General features: G+C 37.1%; 1 protein-coding gene across 2 annotated transcripts in view; it reads right to left on the bottom strand.

Moving 5' to 3' along the window:
• Positions 1 to 8,989: 8,989 nt before the first annotated feature.
• KCNH8 (potassium voltage-gated channel subfamily H member 8) overlaps positions 8,990 to 25,976 on the bottom strand; it is a 186,575-nt gene continuing 169,588 nt past the window's right edge. For both annotated transcript variants that reach the window (XM_085568971.1, XM_021538123.4), the window contains 3 exons: positions 24,051 to 24,157; positions 22,906 to 22,982; positions 8,990 to 11,564 (listed from right to left, as the gene is read on the bottom strand). In XM_085568971.1, coding sequence (XP_085425097.1) covers positions 10,854 to 11,564; positions 22,906 to 22,982; positions 24,051 to 24,157 — 895 coding nt within the window. In that variant the 3' untranslated portion in view covers positions 8,990 to 10,853. The remainder of the gene's footprint in view (positions 11,565 to 22,905; positions 22,983 to 24,050; positions 24,158 to 25,976) is intronic.

Genomic DNA, 25,976 nt, shown 5'->3' with positions numbered 1-25,976 from the left:
TCATACCCTGGCTGAAGAAATACAATAAAGCTGTAGTTAAGAAAAATAAAGAGATTAATTTCTACCACTGGCATTTATGACTGATAAAACCCCTTAAATGTTCTTCCACCCTGCAGAACTCAGATTAGAGCTGGCATGGGACCCTAAAAACATTAGGATATTGTCATAAGCTCTCTAGGCAAAGCTTGGATGTGTCTGAAAAGTTCAGTGCTGTTATTTGTGAGAAAGAGAACTGGGAACTGTTTCACTGTTGGAAACTTTCACTTCTCAAATATAGTTTGGAGAACAAATGCCACTAACAGTGGTAGGCAAAAAACATGTTGGAGAGACGACAGCTTGCAGATTTAATCACCAAATGGTCACTGGAAAAAACGAAGAGGAAGGTCCTGTACCTAGGTCTATTTTGGACTTCTAACCAGGGCATTGCAGAAGGTAACCTTGGACCAACTGACCACATGTAGAGAGTTTAAATTAAATGGAAAATAAAAGTCTGAAACGGTATGGATATGACAATCTGAAGTCAGTTGAACCTAATTGCTCTAAGGATATGAATGCTGAGGAGGTTTTGCTTTTCTTCAAATCAAAGATACAGCAAAATATCTAAACTCCTTATTCCTAGAAAAAAAACCAGTTTTTTAGTGGCAGGTTCCAGTTTTAACATCTTCATCCACACAAGAATTTGTCTCTACATTGGCCTATTCAACATCACCTGGCAAATTAGTTAAACATTGAATTATACAACTGTGTTAACAATATGGGATTTATTCAAATTTTAAATTTGAATTTTGGCTGTAAATAACTGTAAAGGACCTAATTGTTACTGATGTGGGGAGAGCTTGTTCCCATTCCCAAAGCTGCCAGTTTTTCCTTACATTGTCGAGTGTCTCAGTGGTTATTAAGTCATACAAAGACTATGCTAAGAGGCAATACTGAACGTATTTTTTTCTTTTTTTTTCCCAGAGAAAAAAGTTCAATTTTTTATTACAGTGTTTCCCTATTTTTTTTTTTATTTGTGGTATCAGAGAGGGCCTGGGATCTTCTGACTACTGCTTGCACTATGATTGGGGAGAAGGGTATAGAAGAGGTGAAAATACAGGATATAAAATGCCTCTCAAGGACTTGGCTGCCTGTGGTTGCAAGGTTGACTGTAGCAGCAGTATGGCTCACACAGCTGTGCATGCAGAGTCAGCAGATGTGCTGCATGTTGCTGCTACACACTGTCTGCCTTCTTGCCCCTGAAAATACTTGACTGAGGCAAACTTTATCCTCATGGGTCAGTATTTTTCAGATGTGATTTTTATGTCTGATGGCAGGTTAAGGAAAGGGGCTGCTCTGATGCTCTTGCTAACCTTGGGATTGCAGGTGCAATCTTTACCTTATGCAAGGCCTTCAGAGACTTCCTTTTATTCTACCTTGCACACACAAAGCTAATTAATTATCAAACTGGCTGTCATAATTCAAGCACCTGCTCCCAGAAACTTAAGAAGTTTCGTTACAAAAACTGCTGTTGCTATACAGCCCTCACCACAGACAACCCTCCCATATGTCTTGTTTGTAGGTACTCTATTTTTTACAGAGCACAGTCCTGGGAATCCTTTAGCATTTATGCTTGGAAATACAGTCTGCTCTCCTAGGGCTCTATTTCCTGGTGCTCCTCCACTGCTGGGCAAGAGGGCAGGCAGGGAGTCCACCCCTGCCTGCTGCCTCCAGGCTGGGCAAAGGGACCCATGCTCAGGCAGCCAGCTGTTCTGCTCCTGCCTCCCTGCAAGCCATTGTGGGACCTTGGATAAATTTTTAATGCTCCTTTGTCTCTTTGTTTTTTGTTAGGTTGAAAGCTCTCTGAACTTTGTATTATCTCCATACACTGTGGTGAATACAGCAGACCCCTGAACTCCTTTAGGTGCTCCAGTTTCTACCACAATGTGAATAATTGCTAAACTAAACTCCATATGATGCCATTTATTTTCAAATACAATTTTCTTATTGAAGCAAAAGGTGACCAATGCTTCAAAAGACTGCGCTGTGCTATGGCTCTGGTAAGGATATTGTCAAATGTTCCTGAGAGTTTTTACAATTCTCATATTTCATTTTTATGCTAGTAATTAGCTATATAGACACCAGCTTTTCATAACAGCTGGTTGCTCGAAGACTCTTTTCTTACCAGCATTTGAAATAACACAACATTTACATATTGGTGTGCATCAGGAATAGGCAGTTTATCACCTTGGATGTCCTATATTTGTTTCTGATGAGAATTTGGTCCTGGAGGAGAATATTAAGGATTTCATTGGGTCTGGCTGTGGCAGTGCTCCTTTTTGCCTCTCCTAATTACCATTCTTTTATCAAAAACCTTTTGTTCCTGGGTTTCGGCCCCAAAAAGTCTAGTGAGGTGACCCTCTATGCCAAACAGTGCCCCAAAGCTTCTCTGTCTCTCCCCTCTGCATCTGGACAAGGGAAAGAAAACATAATGAAGGGCTCATGGATTGTGATAAGGTCTGAGATCATCCAGCAAATACTGTCAGGGCAAAAGAGACTCATTTTTGGCATATTATTTGATTTCTTACTATGAAAATCAGAGCAGTGTAATGAGAAGTAAAACCAGACCTTAAAACATCTTCCCAGCTCTACCTCCTCCCCCTCAGCAGTGCAGGGAAGCAGGGTTATGGTCAGTTCACCACACATTGTTCCTGCTGCTGCTCAGGGAAAGGAATCGTTCCCTTGCTCCAGCGTGCGCTCCCTATTGGAAACAGCTCTCCTTGAACTTCTCCAAAGTGAGTCCATCTCACAAGTAACAATTCTCCATGAACTGCTATAATGTGGGTCATTTTTCATAAGGTGCAGTTCCTCAGGCACAGCTGGATGCAGCCTGGGTTCCCCACAGGGTCACAAGTCCTACCAGGAAACCTCCTCCAGTGTGGGCTCCTCTGTCCTTGAGTCTGCAGGTCCCTGCCAGGAGTCTGTTCCAGTGTGGGTCCCTCCCTTAGCTGCAGGGGGATCTCTGCATCCCTGTTGACCTCCATGGGCTGCTTCACCATGGTCTTCACCACAGACTTCAGGGGAACCTCAGCTATGGTTCCTGGAGCACCTCTGCTGACCTTGGTGTCTGCTGAGTTGTTCCTCTCACGTATCTTACCCTGCTTTTCTTTGGCCACAATTCCCTCTATGCCAGAATTCTTTTGTTCCTTCTTTTTTGATCTGTTATCACAGAGGTATTCCCACCATTTCTGGTTGGCCCAGCCTTGGCCATTGGCAGGTCCATCCTGGAGCTGGCTGGCATTGGCTCTGTTGGGTATGGGGGAAGCTCCTGGCAACTTCTCACAGAAGCCACCCCTTGCTACCAAAACCTGGCCATGCAAACCTAATACATGTATAATGTTTTACAAAAGACCAGGTAGTAATTTTCTTTTTTTTAAAAAAAAAGCTTTTCATGTTGTTGGAGAGATTGGTAATAAGGAATTTTTGCCTTCTCTGTGATTGTACTGGTACAAGTGCCAGTAACTATTTTTATGCTCTATATATACATTCATCAGAGATTCTCTGGCACAATCCGTAATAAAAACTGATAATTCTGTATGGGAAAAAATAAGCAGGTGATTGCACATCTTTGAACACATTTAAGCTGCTTGACAATCATGACTCAGTAACATTTAAAAATGATGTTATGAGATAGTGTAGCATTCAGAGAACGTGTGTGTTGCTGGCTTTGCTCCTGTCCATCCTGTGTCATATCCTTGCCTCCCACAATTGCGTTACAAGCAAAGACACAGAAGAGATTTTTGCTATTTCCTTTTGGAAAATTTCAGACTACCATGGGTGAAATGAAAAATATTTTCTGTTAAAGAGGTTATCATTTTCCTTTCCTATAAACAAATAAAATGCAAGAAATCCCTTCATTCATCTAGAGTCTTTAAGATACTGCTTAGAAGCTATTTGCATGGTTCCTGAAATAATGTTGGCATTTTTCTAGTAAGAATACCAGCTGTATTTTTGTGGATCAGTGCTGTGTAGGGGTGGGGAAATGAAATCCAGCAGCACTAGATATATATGTTAAGTTAAAAAAATCATGTAAGGAAAGCCAGGAAGTAAATGATTGACAATTCTGGCCTTTAAAAAGGTATAATTAGTCTATAATATTACTGCCTGTGGAGGCTTGCTCTTCCAGTTTGTCTCAGGGTGCTGCTGTTTTTGTTCTGTGTCTGACTGCAGAGTCAAGAAGGAATTGCTGTGTGGGATTTGATTGTTTGTACATAGGGAGGTTAACACTGAGTGGTTTTTTTTTTTTAGTCTCCTTCTTCTTGAAGGAAGCTTTGATTTTTTTGAACAGGAAGCAAACTCTTTAAAATGCCTCGTGAAAGCAAAACCTCTCCAAATATGTGGCTTTTTAGCCATGAGTTATTTTGTATTAGGGTAAGCAGAAGAAGAACATAGTATATTTAATTCCATGAAGAAGTCAGGGGTGGACTACACTAAAAATAAAGAATCAGAATAGTTACTATGTAGGCCAGGTCAGGGTGAATATATACATTACCCACTACATATGAAATGTGAAATTTATGTGCAGATAAAGTGCACTTAGACATTTGGAAATTTGCATTGACTGTCCTAAAAATCCTTAGGATTTGTGGATGTTAAATGTGAAGGCCTGTGAGATTTTAATTAAAAAAAAAAATTCCTCAATATATTTGCACATTTCCCTGAGAAGTCTTCTACTGCTCTTTGATTTACTTAAAATTTCCACCATTGTTTTCTAAGACCCTAGGGTTCTTCTGCACAAAGGACCCTGAGGCATCACAAGAGTTACAAAGAAACTGTTTGGCAACAGGCAAAACTGCAAGTTTATGCAGCTGTTCCTATAGCTGTCATTTATAACAGTGTTAACCCTTGCACCACTTTGCATTTTGAGAGAAATCAATGTAATAGATCAAAGGCATTTGAAAAGGAGAATGAATTCAAGCAGTTGAATGAAGTTGTAGCTCTTTCAGGGACCCTATCAGGGATCTTTGAGTATTTGAGGTTGATAACACAGCATCTAGGATAATAAATAAAATTTAAAAACTGAGGAAATATTTCCCAGAGGCTTGTTGGTGGAAGCATTTATTGCATGTCATATTAATTATGTTGGTATTTTATTCTATGGTTAAATACATTCTAGCCATTTACAATTGTAATGCATAATTTGTAAAATTCAGTGTAATTGAAGATAAAGACCTTCACTATTTACTTTTTCTACCTTTCCAATTCTTGGTAATGTATAAAACCTTTGGATTTACCACAGCAAAAAAACCTTTGGATTTACCCAGCAAAATGGGTTCCAGAAGATCTGTGAAGAGAGAACAAATTCAAGTGTTAATTGCTTGGAAATAAATGCATAGACTTAAAACACACCCCAAGGCACAAATGTAAGGATCCATATTAAATCTTAACATTTAAAACAATTTGAAAGAGGAAGGTGCTGCTTTTCCTCCTGGTACAACTTTTGTGGTTCCAAGTTCTTATTGACACTGGTCTTTCAAGTCTTAAACATTTTTGGCTTGCTTCTCTGAGAGATTTACAGATACTTGGAAATTACTGTATCAAGGTACATAGATAAAATTTGCTTTTCATAATCCAGTTTCTCTAAATGAAAGGATCAGGTCTGTGGCATTTTTTTTGTGGTTTTGAAACCAGAAATTGCTGTTTCCTGTCATTGCTGTTGCTACTGACAATGTATGATAGGAGAAATGAAAAGACTTTTATAAAATACAAAGGAAGAGAATTTTATAAAATACACAAGAGATCAGTGGCTGATCTGGGAATCATTATGTGATTTTTATGCTCATCTTGAAAGGATTAAAACTGATTTTGCATGTGGCATTATCTAACAAACCTGCAGCTGTGAATTATTTTTTACTAGTATCTAACTATTTTGACAATTGGCAGATAATGAATGAGATGAGCTTAGATTTCTTGAGATAAGCTACTTGATTTTATGAATGAAGCAAAGACTCAGTACCATGTAGGCTGCTGGAATTGATGACAGCTGGGCAAATTCCTGTTACTGAGATAGGAGAGTGATCCAGAAAAATCAAGCACCAGCCCTTTTCTTATTTCTTACTCCACTGCTGCCTAAATTATCAGCAATAACCTCTTTCTTTTAAAGCTGAAGTAAATATTTATAGAACATAGGAATGTGACTGTGCACTTTTTGTGCACACAAAGAAAATACCTAAAGTGTGTCCCACTGAGTGACATGAGAGAACTATGTGCTTTTAAGTTAAGGAAAGAAGATGCAGAAAATGTTGAGATCAGTTTGTTTCAACCCAAGGTTTCATTTGTGAAACACAGGATTTTTTTACAAGCTACCAACTAGGTTATTGACAAAGCATGTTACAAAACTGCCTCATAAAGGGGAATGTATTGAAATCTAATGTGCAGATAGCAGATGGACTAATTAGAGTAAGTTATTTGTGGTAGATAACCAACCAACTGTCAAAGCAAGCTTATCACAAGAGCTGGTTATGATTTGTGAAAAAATGATAAGTGATAAGCGATAAGCTGTGTTTCTTAAGTTGAATCTAGTAGGTACCATGGGCACAGGACGAGTACATATCTGTAATGATGCATCTGAGGCAGAGGACAAATTGCCTACTTTTGGTATTTTGATTTGTTTGTTTTCCAGTGCATCTTTTTCATGTTTTCCATTATTTTTTCCATTCTCAGTGAAAGCAACTACAACATTGTGAGAATATAACAGTGCAGGAGAGTTTGGTTTAAAGTCCAGTGGTTTACTGCCTGAGTCTTGACAGAGTCCAAATATGGTGTCCTATTGTACAAAAGAGTTCAGTAACTATTTCATTTATTAGTGGCAGACTTAGGATGATTCTTAACAGAAAAATTACCAGGAAATGAAAGACATGGTTGGGTTTGATGAAGTTAGAAAGAGATTATAAAACTGAATAAGTGAGAGAAAAAGATGGAGAAATAAAATAGAAAGGGGAAAAAAATCGTTACTCTACAGAAGAAGAAATGGACAGTGCTAGTAAATGCAAGAAAGGAAGGAAATGGCGCAAATTTAGGAGGTAAACTGATGCAGAATTAGATAAGAACAATTTTTAACAATTGTTTTTATTATTTTTGTAAAGGTTAGTGTAAAAAAGAATAAATTCAGTTGTCTGAACTGGGTGGTTGGATGTTAGAGTGTGGGATGCTTGCATTGATTTTCATACTGAGAGTCTTTTGAAGGTAACATGTAAATATTACAGTGGTTGTTGCTTTAATCCCAGATATCCTCAATGGCCAATCTGTGTGGAGAATTATTATGTCCATGGTAATCTTTCTTGGATATTGTTCAATTTCAAAAGTATATGCCTTCAAATTTGTCCCTGTGAATTGTCATTTCACCTTCAAAAGTGAAATTTTTACACTGGTTGCAGATACCTTCTAACAAAAGCTGCTTGAGGAATGCTTTTCCTGAGAGTTTCATACTGTGATGGTAGCAGGAGTTTAAAATAGTACAACCCTTCAAGACCTTCCTCTTTCTTTACTTGATTTTGGCCAGGTGTGCTGGTCTTGACTGGGATTTTTAATTTGCTTCACACAGCTCTTCACAGCAGCTGGTATGGGGCTATGGTTTGAATTTGTGCTGAAACAGGGTGATGAAAGTTTTTGCTACAGTTGAGCAAGGCTTACACAGAGCCAAGGCCTTTTCTATTCCTCCCCCCACCCACCAGCATGGGGTACTCAGAAAGTTGGAGGGGACATAGCCAGGACAGCTGACCCCAACTTATCCAAGGGACATTCCATACCATATGGTGCCATGCTGAGCATATTGAAGCTGGAGGAAGAGGAAGGCAGGGAGGGACATTTGGAGTGATGGCATTTGTCTTCCCAAGTCACAGTTACGCATGACTGAGTCCTGCTCTCCTGGAGATGGCTGAACACCTGCTGCCCATGGGAAGCAGTGAATTCATTCCTTGCTTTGCTTTGCTTTGCTTGCATGCACATCCTTTCTCTGTTTAACTGTCTTTACCTCAACCCATGAGTTCTCTAGCTTTTACTTTTCCAGTTTTGTTGCTTATTCTGACAGGAATGAAATGAGTGAGTAGTGGAATGGGGCTGGGTGCTGGCTGGAGTTAAACCTGCTGTTATTCTTGCCTTCTCTGCAGGTCCTTGAGCTTTTCCCTGGAAGGCAGTGCACTCACCTGTGTGATGCCCATCTTACAGAATCTCCACAATTCTGGTGTGTTCCTTGAAATTATGCCAATACAAAGATTAGAATGCTTGCCAGCTTTGTTTGGGATGTTCTTGACAGTTGCAGAAACAAAGAACAACTTAGGACAGATATCCTGGTGCTATTTCTTCATAATTACTGCACATATTTTTTAAGAATTTTTATTTGAGAATAAAATGTACAACACTAAAGCTAAAGCTGTGTATGCAAAGAGGGTTTTTTGTGTTTCCACTGATCTTTTTAAACTTTTGTACAAAACTGACCCAAAAACTCCAGTAAAAAATATCTGGTTTTAATCCATGACACCAGTGTTTATAGTGGAAAAAAAAAAAACAACAACAAAACAAAACAAAACAAAACAAAACAATGTCAAAACCTTAATGCATATACATAATGGTTTATATGTCATAAAATGAGAAAGAAAATGCTTCTCCCAATTTATATGGGCAATGGAAATTGTTAAATGCCATTAGGAACTAGGCATGGTGTGTTTATGCGTTCTCAGTCAGTAAGTCAGCTCTCAGTAGGGAGAGGAATCAGGATTTGTGGACAGCTGTGCAGCATGTATCCATGCATCCCAAGGAGCTGCACCTTGTGGCTGAGGACAGGAGAGGACAGTGGCTGTAGGGTGCTGAGGTGAGGTGGGGCTCCTGCCCTGGGAGAGGGGAGCAGGCAGCCTCCCCCAGCCTCCTGCCCAGTGCTGAAGTGGGGTGGCGACAGCAGATAGCCAAAGGTGAACCAGGACTCTTTACAGAAATACCACAGAACTGTACTTGCTACTGTATTTGCTACTATTATTATTTTATTGTTTTTTAAGATTTCTGGGATATTATTTATTTAATCAGTATGTCTCTATTTAACCTTAAACTAAGTAAAAACTGGAAGAGAGGGAAAGTAAGAAACCCTGTATAAACACTCACATTGAGGTGTAGACACACTGGCAAAATTCATGTAGCCCAAAATGGGAAATGACACTTCATCCCTAATTTGTACCAGCAGGGAAATGGCTGTGAAAGGATGTAGGTTGGGCACAGAGTATCAGCTGGGGTTTGTATTCCTACACACAGCTAAATGTTAAAATATATTCCATCTTTGAAGTTTCCATTAAAAATCCCACCAAAATAATCTCCTAAGGAAGTTAAACCTAAATCTGTCCTCGGTAAAAATTTTAATTTGATAACCATGCAGTTTGAATGAATTATTAAATATAACTTAGTTTACTTATCCATTTTAGGACATTTATTTTGGCTTGTTTTTTTTTTCTTTTTTTTTTAGAAAGGTTGTTAAAGGATATGTAAATTTGATGCTCACTGCACATTTTATATATAAAAATCAAAATTCCAATGCAAATCTATAGCCTTGATTGCACTGTAGCAATGTTTCTAGTACATTATATACCAGAAAAAAAAATGTTGGTGGTGGGGCATTAAGTCAGATTCTGAATTATATAATTCACCAAACCTATAGTATCTCTTTTTTAAAAAAATTCTGACTAAAAATCAAAGCTAGTTTTTAGAGATGAAACAAAAGGATCAATTAATAAGTAGCTACTTTAATCTTAATTTTTTGATTCAGACTTACTAAAGTTGTAATTTCCTCCTTTAATATTCCTCAGTTTGCTCATTGGTTTTCATCCCTTTTAATGCTGTTAACCAGATATATAGCCCCTAAACAGGAATGTATTTTAAAATGTTGACTTGGTCTTACAAATGACAAAGCAATACTAAGACACAAACCAAGAGTACTTAATGTTATCAGTATAACAACTCACTTTTTAAGTAGTGATACCTTATTATAGGATACAACATTCCAGCTCTTTTATCTTTTTAAATAAAATAATACCTTAATTTATTTGTATTCCACCAGAATGAGTACATCCATTGCAAATTGCATGCACATAAAAGGGAGGCCATTTGTAAACTACATGATATCTTAACAATAAATAGTATTTGATCTAATACACGATGGTAGTGCATTTCTTGTTAAAACTGCAAGCTTTTACCAAAATGAAGCCCAACTCTTATTCTCTTTATAAATATTTTAAATAATTTTTAGGTACATGTTTCATATCAAGTATATAAAAATAGTATTTTTAGATAAATTAAGAGGTTTCATTTACATGACAAATAACGTGCAACATCTAAGCACTCTCTAGCAGCTCTATTTGGTTGATTGTCTAGATGACATGCAGCGAATGTCCTTTGCCTTCACAGAACTGACAAAAAGACCAGCAGGACCCACGATCACCTGAAGCAAATAGTGCCATAGATATTGTTTGGAAACAACAGTCAGACACTCAGGGAAAACCTTTGCTTCAATGAACAAAAGCCACCCTTGACAGTTCTTTGTGCTAGACTTCCAGCTGCTCTGACCCTCAGGGTCTTTGGACTATCACAAAAGTCTGTCAAACAGACAAGTTATATCTGTATTCAAAATGTTTTTCAACATGCTTCTAGAATCTAGAAATTTATTGTTTTTCCTATAGTATGAACCATTACCTTTTCTTACTTTGTATGAGTCTGAATTTTCATGTTTGTAAGTCTCCGTGATCGCCAAAACAGGAATCAAATAAAGCAGTCATGCAGTACTCTAAATTTAAAACTGGCAGCTGTGGAACATGCCTTGAGTACTACTTCCCTGGTTTTCATACATCTATGGCTTGGCAGTCTTTATCTTTAACATCCCTTGTGCTTGTCACAATGTCTGTTGGGAAATCTGGGGTCAGTGCAGAAGTTACGCTGGCTGTTCCTTCCAGGTCCCACGATCCTGGCAGGTTCTCAAGGCTCAGTGAGCTAATTGCTCCTTGGCTAAAGCTCCCTTCCTCTGATCTGCTGGGCAGCACTAGGTGTAGTGATGTCTCTGATGAAGAGCAAACTGAAGGAGAAAGAGTTGCTGAAATAGACTGAAGAGGAGTCAGGGTAGTGTCTGAGTGGGGAGAAGTGCATCTCAAAAATTGCAGATTGTCTTTCTGAATTACGTGATACTGGGAAGGGGAATTTTGAAGGCCTGTTGTATAATAAAGTTCACCATCCATAGAATTTTGCACGTTGGGTTCAGTCCGTTGGGGACTGCTGCCTACAGAAGACAGACTTGTATTCCAAATGTCACATAGTGTGTTTCCACGACAAAGTTGTGCTTTGGTGCAAGTGAAGTTCCCAGCTTGCATGTGTGAGCAAGGCTGATGTGTAGTCCAAGCCATTCGAGACTGCAGACTATCCAGTGTGGGACTTCGAGATATGCTGTGCACAGCACAGAATCCTGGAGGCTTCTGGGACGTGAACAGGTTTTCCAGAAGGTGCATCACATTCTTCATATCCTTACGTAATTGTGAGACTTCTTGACTTAAAGATGTCATCTGTTGTGAAAAGGCAAAATATCACAGTATTTATTTATGCACCATGCCTAAAATATGTACATACATCCCTCCTTTCTTTCTAGCAATAGCAACTTTCATCTTTGGCCTAGTGTCACTATACTAAAGAGATGCATTTTGCTAGTGGAAAATAGTCCATCCAGCTACTTTAATCCACCTGATTTCAAATGATTCTCTGTATATAAAAAATGGTAATAGGGTCAGAACTGAGATGAGTTCCAGATGCAGAATGACATCAATATTTTCTTGATCAATCGCTAAATATTTCAAACCATAAAAGTTTCTTATTAAACAATTTCATGCTGATGAATTACATAAAAAGGAGGTCTTGTGAAATCTTGTTTAGAAATATGTGTGAAGTCTACTGCCATCTTCGTAGCAAAATAAATCCATACTCTCAGTTGTTAGATGCAAAGAGTAGTTATATTAAAATCCTGTACACTACTACTAAAACAAAAAAAGGAGGGAAAACTGAAAACTCTAAAACCCACTTGTTACCTGTAATTATTTAAAAAATATAAAAGAATGTGAAACAGTTTGTTTCCATGGACTTTTGTGTATGCTTTAAAGGGTACTACATATAACAGACAATATTTCATTGCATAGATTTCTCTGGTGCATGTTCAAAAGGAAGAATCAGAGTTTTTATTAGACCTTTTCTCTTAAATGCTGAAACTGCTGATAGCATCCATTTGGTTTCATAAAGCACACGAAGTCTTTCCTCAACACTGCTGTTTTGGGTGGGGATCAGATTGGCAAATTCTGAACTTGTGTTTTAAAGTTGACTGGAATTTGAACATTAATGGGGACATTTTTTAGGCCTTTGTAAGAATGTTCTGGGCACAGAAAAGTCTAGCTCAAACATAAAAGTAAACCACTCATCCTTTTAAAGGGTAGAAAGTAAATCGATCTTCATGATAGTTATCAATCTATTTTAGGTCACAGCACCATCATTATCATTAAAACAGAGTTTCTCATACTGATGCTACTCTGTCGAAAAAAAGACATGACTGCACATTCATCTTCAAGACACATGTCAAAAAGAAAATAGCTAATTCAGGGAGCCTTTCTTTGACCTCAAGTAGAGACACCACTGATTAGATGACTTACACAGACTAATTTTCATTGTTCTGTCAAGATAGTTCTGAAGAAATCTGCTGGAAATACATTTCAGTTTGATTGCATTATTACAGGCACAACAATAATAAAGAAATTCAGAGAAGAAAGTAGGAAGCTCCTATAGATCTATTTATTTTTCTCTGAGCTTAGAGGTCAAACCCAACATATTGTTTAATAATTTTGTAATGATCACACTTCCTCTGGAGAAAAAATCCTTCAAGGGAGGAGACTCTTGAATGGCAGGTGAAAGGATCTCTGTCTCTGCACTTCTCTTTCTTTCTGCCTTGTCATCTAATTGAGTCACGGTAGATAGAAAATACCATGAGATCCTCTTCTGCCAGCAGAGATTAAGCTTTGAATGCCTCGTAACTTCAGTTAATGTGAGAAAGTAAAATATGCTGCCAAAGTGTTCTGTGAACAGGCTTCCTGTGGGGTCAGAGCACCCAGTGATGGTTCTGGTTACCATCAGACTCTGAGAAAATACAGTGGGATTTCTGGACAAATCAGCTTCACAAGAACTCCTATGTTCTGTTGTACCCTAGGAGATGATATTGCAAAACCTCCAAAAGCTTTTTGGGAAGGATGGGGGAAGGCAATCAAAGTTATGGATATATAGATTCACTGGTCATCAGTTCTTTTTAGGACCATCAATGGCCCCTGCACCTAGTGGATACAGCAATGATTTTCTGTGCCTAATTTCCCAACTTGCATCATTTTTTCAGGGCTTTCTGCAGGTGTGCAAATAGAAATATTGACACTACGTTATGAGGTGTACCTTACCTAAACTATGAATGCTGTGTGAAAATATCCACAGTTTTAAAATGTCATTTGATTTGATCCATGTTTTTGCTTTCCATTTCTCATCACTTATGAGTTTTTTAGAAGTTTAATCATAATTTAGCATGTTTCTTTTCTCAAATCATTAAGAAAATACAGCAAAAATCAATCCCAGCATCAGCACTTGTGACAACCCTGAATTTCTGTCCATTACAACTTGGTTTAGTGCCCAGATACTCTATTTTTGATATATCAGCTAGCTCATAGAGTGTTTTCTTCTCACAAACTTGCTCTTGCACCAACATAGGAATTTACCTGATAAACCCCTATAAAGTATGCTTTAATGGTTTCCAGTATTATGATAGAGTAGTTATGCCAAACTTAATTCACTACTACCAGTTAGTAAGATCTGTTTTGATCCATTCTGCATGTTACATACACACACACAAAAAGAAAAAAAAAAAAAAAGTAGCTTTCAGGATTTTACAATGACAAATTTACAGAATTAAACCTCCAGTATCTATATCACTATTAATTATCAACTTTCTCTATATTATCATAGTTCTATATATTATTAGTATTCCCACCAATGTTACACTGTTTATACTATTATATTTATACCCTTCAGAGATCTCTGAGCAGATGCAAATAAAAAGGTGTTGCATAGGAAAAAATGTTATCAGTACTATTAGCTATTTCACAGTGTTTGAGAAAGTGCAAAGGAATAGAGATTAAAAGCCAAAGGAATTTTAAGTCTATGAAAGAGAAATTGAAAGCAGTATGGTTTCTTCCTGAGGAAAAAGGGCTAATTCCTGGCATGCCAGTAAGGCTGCACTCTTTTCAGGCCCTCCCTGATTATTGCTAGGCAAAACAGCTACTGGTACAAATGGTTCCTGCTGTGCCAGGCAGACAGCTTTAAAATTATCTCTGAGATCCCAAATATACTCAAAATGCTGCCTTAACACTTCCTAGGACTTGAAAAAGATACTGCAATATTTCCGGATGTAGAAACTGGGTTTTATACAGATTTAGCTTCAAGCAGCAAGAGGTGCTTCTCAAAGTGGTTGAAAGCAATGTGCTGGTACCTTTTTAGTAGACTATGTTATCAGGAAAGAATATATTCAAAATAGAGGTCAAAATACAAATTCTAGTAGATGTATTTTGTATTTTAAAATTACTTTGACAGTGTCAGAAGGAAGAGAATTTTTCTTTACTACCAGTATTAATGTTTTTAGCAGTTTGAATATTTTGTTCCATGTAGTTAGGTAGGAATGGTGTGATGTAAGATGATGCTGCTGCTTGTTGTTTTTATTTAAATGGCTAAGCAGATTTCTTTTTTTTTCCATTATATATCCCAATACCTAATTTTTTAAAGACAAATTTTCAACTGGAATGCCTAGTTCTCACCACTGTTCCTGGATAAATCTGAATGTCCTGGGGTGACTTTAATAATGAACTCTAAATTTAAATAATGGATAAAATAACTTTTTCTGATTAGAAGCTGATTAGATTCTCATTTGTACATATATATTTTTCTCTCCTTTGAAATTCAAATTTCAGACCCAGATATCTTTCTTCTTTGACTCTTTATGAGCAGCCAAAGAAGCGAACATGAATTTTGGCTTCTTGAGAAACGGAAGCTGCATTTTGGCAAAGTGGAGGAACTGCCTGGCTTGCACTGCGTATGGCAGCTTCTCTATTCCCTTCCTTGGTCTTTCATTGCTTCTTCTATTCTGGTTTTTCACTAAGTCAGGGAGCTTTTCAGCTAGATGAGTCTTTGAAGGCTCAAATTTACTAACTGCTGGTATTCTGTTTCTTACTGACTGCATTGTTTAATGAATGAAATGAGAACTGAGCAGAGACAGACTCTTCACTGATCATGTATCAGCCAGTCTGTGGCCATTGGTGTTGTGGAGACAGGTATTTCTGATCTAATGGCTTTAGAAGCAAAGCTGGTTGCAGAAAGAAAAAAAAAATCAGTGCATCTAATCTCACTTCAGATTAAATCTATAGGATTTGTGCAATAATATGATGATTCGGTTTCAGTGAAATAAATCCAGGAATGTGGAAGGCTGTGCAATTAGCTTTACTGAGTAAGAGTAGGAAATTTGATTGTCTGTTGACTTTCTAGCCAGCTCTTTGGTAGTTCCAGTGACCATTTTGCAGTTTGTCTGGGTAAATTAGGACACCAAGATTATTGCTATTAAACACTTTTAAGGATAGAAGATAGATGAGAGAATGGATACCCTTATTCATTTATAAGGATAAATGAGAGAAGTATAAAGGATTAGAGTATTTAAATATATTCAAGTTAACAGGGTCCCATGAAATTCAGTCTAGAAAAGGGGTTCCTAAACTGCAGTTTTAATAATGATTTGTGGCTCTTCACTGGGAGTGAATCTGGTGGGAAGGAGAGAGGAGGCAGAGTGGTATAAGAGGAAAGTTGGTTAGAAGTACGGAGCACCTGTCCTACAAGGAAACACTACGAGAATTGGGATTTTTCAGCCTAGAAAAGAGAAGGCTTTGAAATAATCTTCCAGTACTTAAAAGGAGGTTACAAGAAAGATGGAGAGGGATCATTTACAAGAGGATGTAGCGACAGGACAAGGGGTAATGCCTTCAAGCTGAAAGGCAGTAGGTTTAGTTTAAATGTTAGGAAGAAATTCTTTACAGTGAGTGTGGTGAGGCACTGGAACAGATTGCACAGGGAAGCTGTGGATGCCCTCATCTCTTGAGGCATTCAAGGCCAGGCTGGATGGGGCTCTGAGGAACCTGGTCTAGTGGAAGCTGTCCCTTCGCATGGCGGGGGTTGGAACTGGATGATCTTTAAGGACCTTTCCAAGACTAACCATTTCATGATTCCATGATTTTTGGATGTGGACTCTGCCTTGAGGTTGGCAAAGAATCAGGACGGTGTCAGCATAATGGTGGCAATAAGAAAATCAGGTTTGGAAATTATTACTTCAAGGAACTAAAAAATACCAGGGACAAACTGACTGACTAGCTATTGATGGAGAGAAAATGGAGGATTGTGGAAATCCCAGGTGGCTGGGAGAGAAGAAGCTGGCAATATGTACTGATGAAAGAAAGCCTGAGGTAATATATATGATATTGGGCAAAAATATTAAGCAGACAATTTCTGTGAGTATTTAAAGGAATAGTTAAAAGACAACAGGCAACATTATTTTTCTTAAGAATAAACCATGGCAAAACTATAATTCTCTTCTTTAACTGAAAAAGCTATTTTAAAATATAAGAATAAACTTTAAACATAATTGACATCTTGTCAGAAGACTTCTAAGATGCTACTGTCCACCTGACATTCTTCTGGAACTACATGAAAATGTGAAGGGGACATAATCACCATAAGCTAGATTCTTGAATGATTGGAATGATTTATGACTAATAGCTAGCTGTTATCCATGGACATTTTAAGATATTCTTTTTAGCACCCTATCCTTTTCAGAACCCAGGACATACCTCTGGCTGCCCTGGCTGTCTCAAGACCGTGGAAGGGTGCTCAGAGGCCCTGGCATGTAGTCAAAGCACCTGTGGCTTTGATTTTAGTCCATGGAGAAAACTGCCAACTTTGTATGAGGAATTACAAGCCACAAAGGTTTTAGTAGTGTGATAGTTGAATTAACACATGGTGAAAAGTAGAATTTTGGGTCTTTTTAGAATGGAGTTCAAGGGGAGAAGATGGAGGGATTTGGGCATGTCCTGACCTTCTTCTCCTTCTTCTTGCCCTCCATGTCTTGGTGCATTGGTGACACTTTTCTATAGGTTTAAGGTAGAGACACACTAACATGAATGATAGCCATTGGCACATTATTGTAAACATAGTACATGTAATTTTTAGTATAAAATGTAAACACTGCCCTGGAGGACAGACAGAATGCCATGGCCAACTTGCTAGATGGACTCAGCAGGTCAGAGAAAGAATGTTATAGATAAGGAAAAATAGACAACCTTGAGAAGCTGACCCTATGCATTTCAGACTCTTTCTTTGGCTGCACGGGCATGGGTCACCTTGACACCATGGACCCCAAGATATCCTGGTCTGTTTTTATTTAATGTTTATTTTTAACTCTAAATGGAATTCATGTTCACTTTTAAATATCAGTAATATGAAATTCAAGAAAAGAATATCTGAAAAGAAGATGTCAGAGGCATGAATATAATATTCTGCCTATGCGAGTATTACAGAAAAATGTCTATTGAGGTCTGCTGAATGACACTTTGTGGGCATTAATCATATTCCCAGGATATACAAACAGCATATCTTCTTTAATTGAACTCTATAAGGGGGTTTTCTTCACAAGGAATGACTAAGGCTGCTTGACATTGTGCATTTTGCCAGTGACTTCGAAGATGTAAAGACAATTCAAAAGAAAATTATAAGAGTGAAGGGTTTTAGCAAATGCAATGGGCAAAAAAAGTCAAAAGGAATTTGGTTTGCTGAGATCTGCTGGACTAGCATGTTTCCAGAATAAATTGACTTTAGAAGGAGATCACAAATCAACTTTTTCTTATGATCTGCTAGGAAAAAAAGAAAAAGCAGTGAATTTATGAACTTGCATAACTTGCATATCATAGGTGTTGACATTTAGATGTTAGGAAAATAGATCTGATGATCTATTTTGAAAGAAACATTTTGAAATTCCTGTTATATATTAACTGGACAACTGTCATCCTCTATCATGGTAATAATATTTTTTATTCAAATTTGAAGTCAGCTTTTTGTGTCCAGTTGATTTGTATACTGCATGGCTGCCTCTTGGTTAATTCCTTTTCCACCAAGGAAAAGTGCCAGGGACACATCATAGCATATGGGGCTTATGCCATGTAAGTGCAGTGTGTTCTGCTTAAATAATATAATAAAAGGTTTAGAGAATCAGCTATTTTTGTTGCCTTCATCAGCCAATACCTATTAAACTACTATTAAAAGAGGAAAAAGTTAGCTGGAACAGCTTCTCTACAGCTATCAAAATATGACAGTAGAGAGACAAAACTACAATGTTCTTTGGAAACATGAAAGCCAGTGCTAAAAGAGAAGATGTATTTCTAAAATTTTCAGTAGGCAAAGTGAATTTAGTCTGCATGAATTGTTTAGAAAACTTTTATTTCTTCATACAAATGATACTTGGTTTTATGTTTTTGCTTTAATGTGAAATTTACATGGCTAAAATACAAAATGGATAGATTATTTTTAATAGTTTTCATGATCTAGAAATGTCATTAGTTCACTTTTTGCCACATTATTCTTGATTGAAAGATGTTTTACAAACCAAAACACTGGGATAGCCTTGCTTCAAAGTAATTTCTCTTGTGTGATGATATAGTTATGAACTTGTTAAGAAGAACATGTATTTAATTACTCTAAGTCAAGTGGGTTCATTATATGAACTCTCAAGTCGCAAATTGAACTTTAACAATATATCCCCTATGTAAAACTAGAAGCCTGACTGGCTTCACCAAATTTTCTTTAGTGGTCTTGATTATCATTTGCATATATTTTTAATATTAAAAATGCATTATTTCTGTAGTGAGAGGAGAATGGGATTGATTTTTGGCAGCTGGAATTGAAATACATTTTAAAATAATATATGCATAAAATTTATGACTTGGAAAACAAACATATTTATTTATGATTGTTCCTTTTGTTGGATGAAAGTTAAATATCCCCGTGAATATATTTTCTCTGTTCTGCATAAGTGCCAGATTCTTATTTTAAGTACTTGCATTTAAAAAACCTAAAATTTAAAATAGCTGAATTTCCACTAAGTGCTCCAATGTGGAACTAAATAGAAGTCAATTATCTAGCTCAAAACCTGACCCTGTTCATATTTCCTCATTTTTATTTGTTTTTCAGTTGAACAGGAGAAATGTGAGTACTGTGTTCATTATACTGTTTTAGTATTGTAATTGTGGGATCTACTAATGTGGTAAAACATGGAATCGGCCCCCAGATTTCTGAAGCTGAGGGAGACTGTGCTGAAGCTGGGTTGCATCTGAGGAAACCAAGGGACATGACAAAGCAATCTGAATTTGTTTTTATGCACTGTATGAGATGGCTTTTTTATCTGGGTTCAAAATCGTGTACCCATGTTCTTGAGTGGAGGATGTGTACATGTAATTAGGGAGGGGAAATATGACTAAATATTGGGTATTTTTCTTATTTTAACTGATCTGTTTGAAATAATTCAAGTTTGGGCTTTTCAAACTGAATCAAAGTAAAAGTATTTCTCTGCTCTTTTCATACAGTGGCATTCAAATGACAGAGAGTTAAAAGCCCAATGGGATACAGGCAATGGGACAGTGACAGGCAGGTGCTTTAATCTAAATATGTTGTCCACCTGTATACCTCCGAAAATCTCCTTTGTGGTTTCCTATTTTTACTTTGTGAGCTTCTTATCTATGATTGCATCAGGTAAATGGTGCCTCTGAAAATATGCTAAATGTTCACATTTGATTAGCCTTTGCAGACAAATGCATTGGAAAGACCAGGTCACTTGTAAAGATCTCTGCTAAGGAAGGACACAGACTTGTAAGGCAGAATACTCTTCCTGAATTCTTGCTCTGGCTAGTTTGGAACTGGTCTTTGAATCAAGCTTTTCCCAGCTCAGCAAATGTACAATGCTGGTAAATATCCAGTAACCTAATCTTGAAACTATTGCTTAAATAACTGTGTTTTTACCAGAGCAAGAACCTGAACCTTAGTTCTCACCTACCATATACTGAAGTTACTGAACTATAATGGGTATCATGCCTGCTTTATTCAGTGACTATTTATTCTAAGAGGAAGGGATAAACACAGTAGGAGACAAAATCATCCTATTCCACTCCACCTTGCAATAGTGAACTGGAAGGAAATTCCTGTATCAGCTTGAATGCTCAATGAGCAGTGAAGTTAGGTGAGGAAGTGAAGAAGGTGGTTAACTGGCTGAGCAGCCAAACCATGGAACTGCACAACAGCAGTTGTGTGTGTTCAAGTTTGTTTCACATCCACTGTGCTGACTCTAGAGACTACTCTCCTTAGAGGAAGTCTGTGCATCCATTACTACTAAAGTTAACAATTCTGAGAAGTGAAACCAAGGCACTGACTTCTGTTACTCTCTTAGGTAAATTAAGTGGCCTTTGGATTATATTGTGAATGCTGTCTACCTAAAATACTGCCAAGAGCTCAGCTGTATTTCTAAACTCAGTATAGCTAATTTAATAGATTTTTCTCTGGGGTAACTTTTTGCTTTGCTTTGCTAACAAGAGACTGTATTGAAAGTCTGAATAGAAAGACACATCTATCCTCTTCCCCCCTCCCCCAAGACCAGCTGAAATGTTTCTAAGCTAACTAGTGAACTGTTGTAATACAATTGCGTTTAATGAAAGCAGTTGTTTTTGTATTCATCCATTGATTTCTCATCTCCACTGGAAAATGTATTAATGACAGTGTTTACTGCTGCTGGCTACTTGTGACCTGTTTTTCTCATATTTTCTTTACCAGGAGGAGACTGCATGTCTTTAAAAGAGAATTTGTTTCTTACTCTGCTGGTATTTTAACTAATTAGTAGACTGCTGCAGCATCAGCACTAAGCCTCATTACTGGTCATCATTGAATGATGGAATGATGAAAGCACTGGGTCTAAAAATATTCTAAAAAAACTCCAAGCAGCAGCTACTGTGGATCAGCAAGGCTACCCAGAGGCTCATTTGGGTAAGCACCAACTCTGTACTATCACTCCAGAAACTCCAGCTGGGGCATGTCTGAGTACATGTAGAATATGCAATTAAGCAGCCTTTCAGTCATGCAGTTTTTCCAATGTAAATTTTAATCCTTAGGAGGACTTGGAGAATACCCATCCATCTCTGGGATTTGAGTCCAGAATATTACCTATAAAATCTAGATCTAGTCCTACTGCCTGTGTTATGCTTATGTGAACAAATAAGTTGCGTAACATTTTGTTCAGATAATATTACTAGGGTAAAATTAAAATTTTATGTGGAGAGCGATGACCTTGAACATGTGGAGGTTTTTTTCTTTTTTTGATTAACATATTACCCTGCTCCAAGATTTATTTATCACTTTTCACCAGAAAAGCAATGAGAAGCCCAAAACTGTTCCAGTTGAAATGTTTGTTTAATCCACAAGATGCCTGCCTTGGAACATCTGTCACCATGATATATTTTCCAATTGCCTCTTGTGGGTAGTCACATAATACATCCTCCTATTTTAAAAATTCATCCTCAAAAGGGATGAATCAATATGACTTGTGTGTTTCAAAAGCATATATAGGAAATATAATTTTCTATCATGATGGTGCTGTCAATGAACATCTTGGATTTTTTTTGAGTTCTTTGACCAAATCCTATAAAACCCCATAGTTTTTCCTAACCCATAATCAATGGGTCATGAGACTTTTGTCTGAACTCTACAGTTTGACATACAAATGAGATGATGCATTCATAGTATCTAACTAACCACACATGCTTAGGATATTTAAGTTACCTAATCAACTTAAGCTGACTCAGGATGAAAGAGATTTACAGGCCCAATACTTTGTAAGTGGGAAATAATAACTAGATTAAATGTACACAATAAAGAGGGAAAAATAATAAAAAAAGACATTTCTGGTAACCAAAGAGCTCAGGGAAGAAATGAACCTGTGTGGTGGGACTTATTTAAATGTTTCCTCATGTGGAAGTATAAGAAATTGTCTCTAATCTTTTCACATTGAAAGACAGAGTAGGCTGGGAACAGATTTTAGTCTTTCAGTACAACTGTGAAGTTAGTCTGATGCTTTAATCTTGTTAGCTAAAGTACTGCCAGGGCTGTGTAAATGAAACAGTTTAGCCACAGAACATCTCCTTATTGTTGGATTAATAGTTGATTACAGGTTTGAAGTTATTGAAAGGGAGGAATAGAAAGTGCAACTGAACACTATTGGCCCTCCGTTCCTCAGGCCATATTGCTTGAGCAGGAAGGGATGAAGTTCTCATTCATCCTAATCAGAACACAGCTAAAGTGATTTGAATCATTTTATGTAAATTTGAACATGAATGGATTTGCATTTCCTTCAAGGAAATTCTCTAAAAGCACAACAGGCATCAAGAGAAGAAAATCTGGGAGAAGGAACTTGGGGAAATAATGAGAGGAATGAGACAAATAGAGGCATACCCAGAAGAGACCAAATCCTAAGAAAATCAGATACAATAACCTCACTCTGGTTTTAGCCCTAGCATGACACAAACTTTTGTGTAGGTTTCATGTAGAAAATTAATCTGAGAATGAGTTAAAAGCCCCCAACTGCCCTAAATGTAGGAACTTCATCCAGTTCTGTGAGCTCATTTATAACACATTTATAATATTCCTAAGTTTTCTCCAGCATTTCTTGAATCATAATATCCTTTAACCCCCACAAAATCTTGTTACCTCATTATTAAGCCTGCTGATCTGCTGTTTGGTCTCTTCAGCTTTGATAACGAGCACAGCAGCACCAATTTCAGCCTCTGAAAATAATTCAAATTCATGTAAATGAGAAGAGTATGATCACTTAGAAATGATAATACTGTTCTTGCACTTAACCAATCCTTTAAATTTAAACCTGTTTTTCAGTTGTCTAGAATGAAAATTAAACCATGTGTTTAATGTTCATTTTATAATGTTTGAGAGAAGTGCAATTAATAAAGTCCATACTGCTTGCTTCACTCTGGACCTAAAAGGAAGGAAGATGATAACCTTGGTGCCATCCATGTGATGGCTTGACACTTTTTAAAAATCATAAATATGACTAAACTTTAATTATTATTTTCCAGCTTGGCTTTAAGAGAAACAATATATGTCCTAGTTGCCCCCATGATAAAGGCACTTAGCTATTTGGAACTGTTTACTTCTAAAAGAGGGGATGTTGCAAACATTCCCTCTCTTTTTAAAATCTTTCCCCCCCTATCTTGACAAGTTATATTGCTTTGTGGTGCTATTTCACCAACCTTTTCAGGGTGTAGGCCATTTAAGGAATCCTAAAACCCCTCGTTATTCAAGGTTTTAACTCTTTTAAAAAATCTCTATACTTCCATACCCCTCCACTTCTCTAAATATCTTTAAAAATGTTAAGAGCCAGGTTTACTTATGGCCCTTAATGAATTGGGTGTGGGGTTTTTTTTGGGTTTTGTTTTTGGTGGGTTTTTTAAATTTTGTTTTGTTCTTGTATTTTTTTCAGTTTGGTATTAGAATGTTTTTATGTTCAGTTTTGCCCTTTTGTTTAGCACCTTCTATGACCAAAGCTTTGGGAGCATGAGGCAGATTCTACAATTCTTCTGGTAAAGCATAATGCATGAAAAACCAGTTCCCTCCACAAACTGTTTTATCATGACTGTCTCTTGGTAGGAAAACAGCAAACAACCTTTGGGACCTTGTTGTATTTTTTTTTTACAATTGTGGTACTGAAATGAGACTCAGAGTACAAATAAATGTTTAATATATTTATGCCACTAGTGAGGATGAAAGAAATGAAGGGGAACAAAAAGCAGTTATGAAACTGTTTTCTCTAAAATGTGATTTTCCCAGGCAACGCTCACCTCCAGTTGTAGGAGATAACCTGGATTCCTGCCTGAGCTGATCAGAGCTGAAGTCAAAGGTTTGGCTTTCTTCATTATGGTTTCCATCCTCAATCCCATCAACAATTCTGTTGAGAAAAATTGGAGTAATGGAGCAGTTTAATAAACATCACGTTCCTATTATGTTGCAAAAATTACTCCTAAAAGGCACATTTTTAAACAATGGTAACTTTTTCACAACATTAAGTTTAGAGAAAAGCAGATCCTATTATATTAGCATAACTTCTTGTGAGTCACTAAAAATTAAAATTACTGATAATGGAGGAATGTGAGGCCAAGTATAATTAATTGAGGTTTCAAAATTTCCATGACTTTTACAGTATTTTCTGGGTCCAATCCAAAACTACACAGACTATAGTTTGCTTCTCATATCTACAGTAATCTTTTGCTATTCTTTCTTCTGCACAACCAAAAGAGGCTTCACAATGCTCTTGTGAAGCTAAAATCTCCCTGCACATAATCAAGCTCTTATATTAGGCTTACCTAGACCTAAGCCTGAACACAATATATTTATGCAAACATCTCTGTAAACTTCAGTCAAAAGTGCCATTTCCATGCAAATAGTTATTCTAAATTTCTTTTTAACTAGTTCAGGCAGGGAAATCTTGTTGGCAAGATGTGCACACCAGTCTCCAGTGTACCAGTTACATTAATAATAGTATTGGATCTGATTACTAGAAAAGGTATTTTTGCCAGTTATTTCCACCCATACATAGCAGTTATCTCTAAATTGCAGTGTCAAGAAAGCCAAAGGAAAAAAAAAGCAGTGGTATTTTATACAATAATCAATTCTGAATTCAAAGAAAACAAGTATTGGAGGAATGAATACACAGTATTAAAATATATATATAATTATGAATATTTTCTGTTCTCCAATAAAATAAATTGTGATATAAAGAGAACTATATTAAAGTCAATGAAAGAGTCATACAACTGCCAGTTGATTGATATGAAGCATCAATTTCTTGTTTTGTTCAGGAACAAGCTTCACATTCTATCTTACAGCAGACATATGAATTAAATACTAATCTGGAAGGGCTAAGATAGCAAGTTATTAGCCTCTCAGTCACTGGGGATAAATTTGTGATGATAGACATTAGAATTTTTATCTAATAAAGATGTTTTCAGAAAAGCTTCTTGACTGGAAATGTCTAGGGAAGGAAAGAACGGAGAACACAGAGCTATCTGTGATGTATTGGGCTTGAAAGACCCATGTAACTCAGGCCTCTGTATCCAGACCATGTATTCTCATCCTTTTTAGCTCTTTGTGTGGGTTTAGATCTCTGTCTGTGTTCACAATGCCAGCTGGATGCTGCTAGACTTGACTCTAATCTTAATCAGCCTCTGGTAGAAGAGGAGACTCAAATGTGGTGCTTGAGCAGCCTTGGCCTATACTGCTATCTGCAGCAGAGAACCAGAACTATTACTTTGTTTGAAATTTGCTATAAAACCTGTTTACTGTAATTTGGCCTTGCTGCTTCAAAAGGCAAATTTTAAACACCAATATCACTTTTGTAGAGGTTTCTAATTATATAAAATGCTAACATTTTAACTGCCTTTAAAGCACACAGGAGAAAGCTTACTCAGATGTGACTTGGAATTTATAGATGCTACATTCTTTATAGTGTTTAAAGATTCAGACTCAAAGGAAATTATATTAGGACAAATACTTAGTTGAGAGTGCCAGGCTTCTATGTGGAAAACATGTAATGTGCAATATTCCTATTCATATAAAATGATCTGGCTGGGGAGCTACATAAGCTGGTAAATTGAAAACATGAGGGGACAAATTTAATTGGTAAGTCTCACCCCTCTCTGAATCAGCTATTGTAAAGCCCTGAATTTTCTCCTGAAGACAGAAAAATCCACTCTTAGAAGCCAAAAAAG

This window comes from Lonchura striata, chromosome 2, assembly GCF_050655825.1.
Source record: "Lonchura striata isolate lonStrDom1 chromosome 2, ASM5065582v1, whole genome shotgun sequence".
Taxonomy (NCBI): Eukaryota; Metazoa; Chordata; class Aves; order Passeriformes; family Estrildidae; genus Lonchura; species Lonchura striata.
This window is presented reverse-complemented; position numbering and strand designations above follow the sequence as displayed.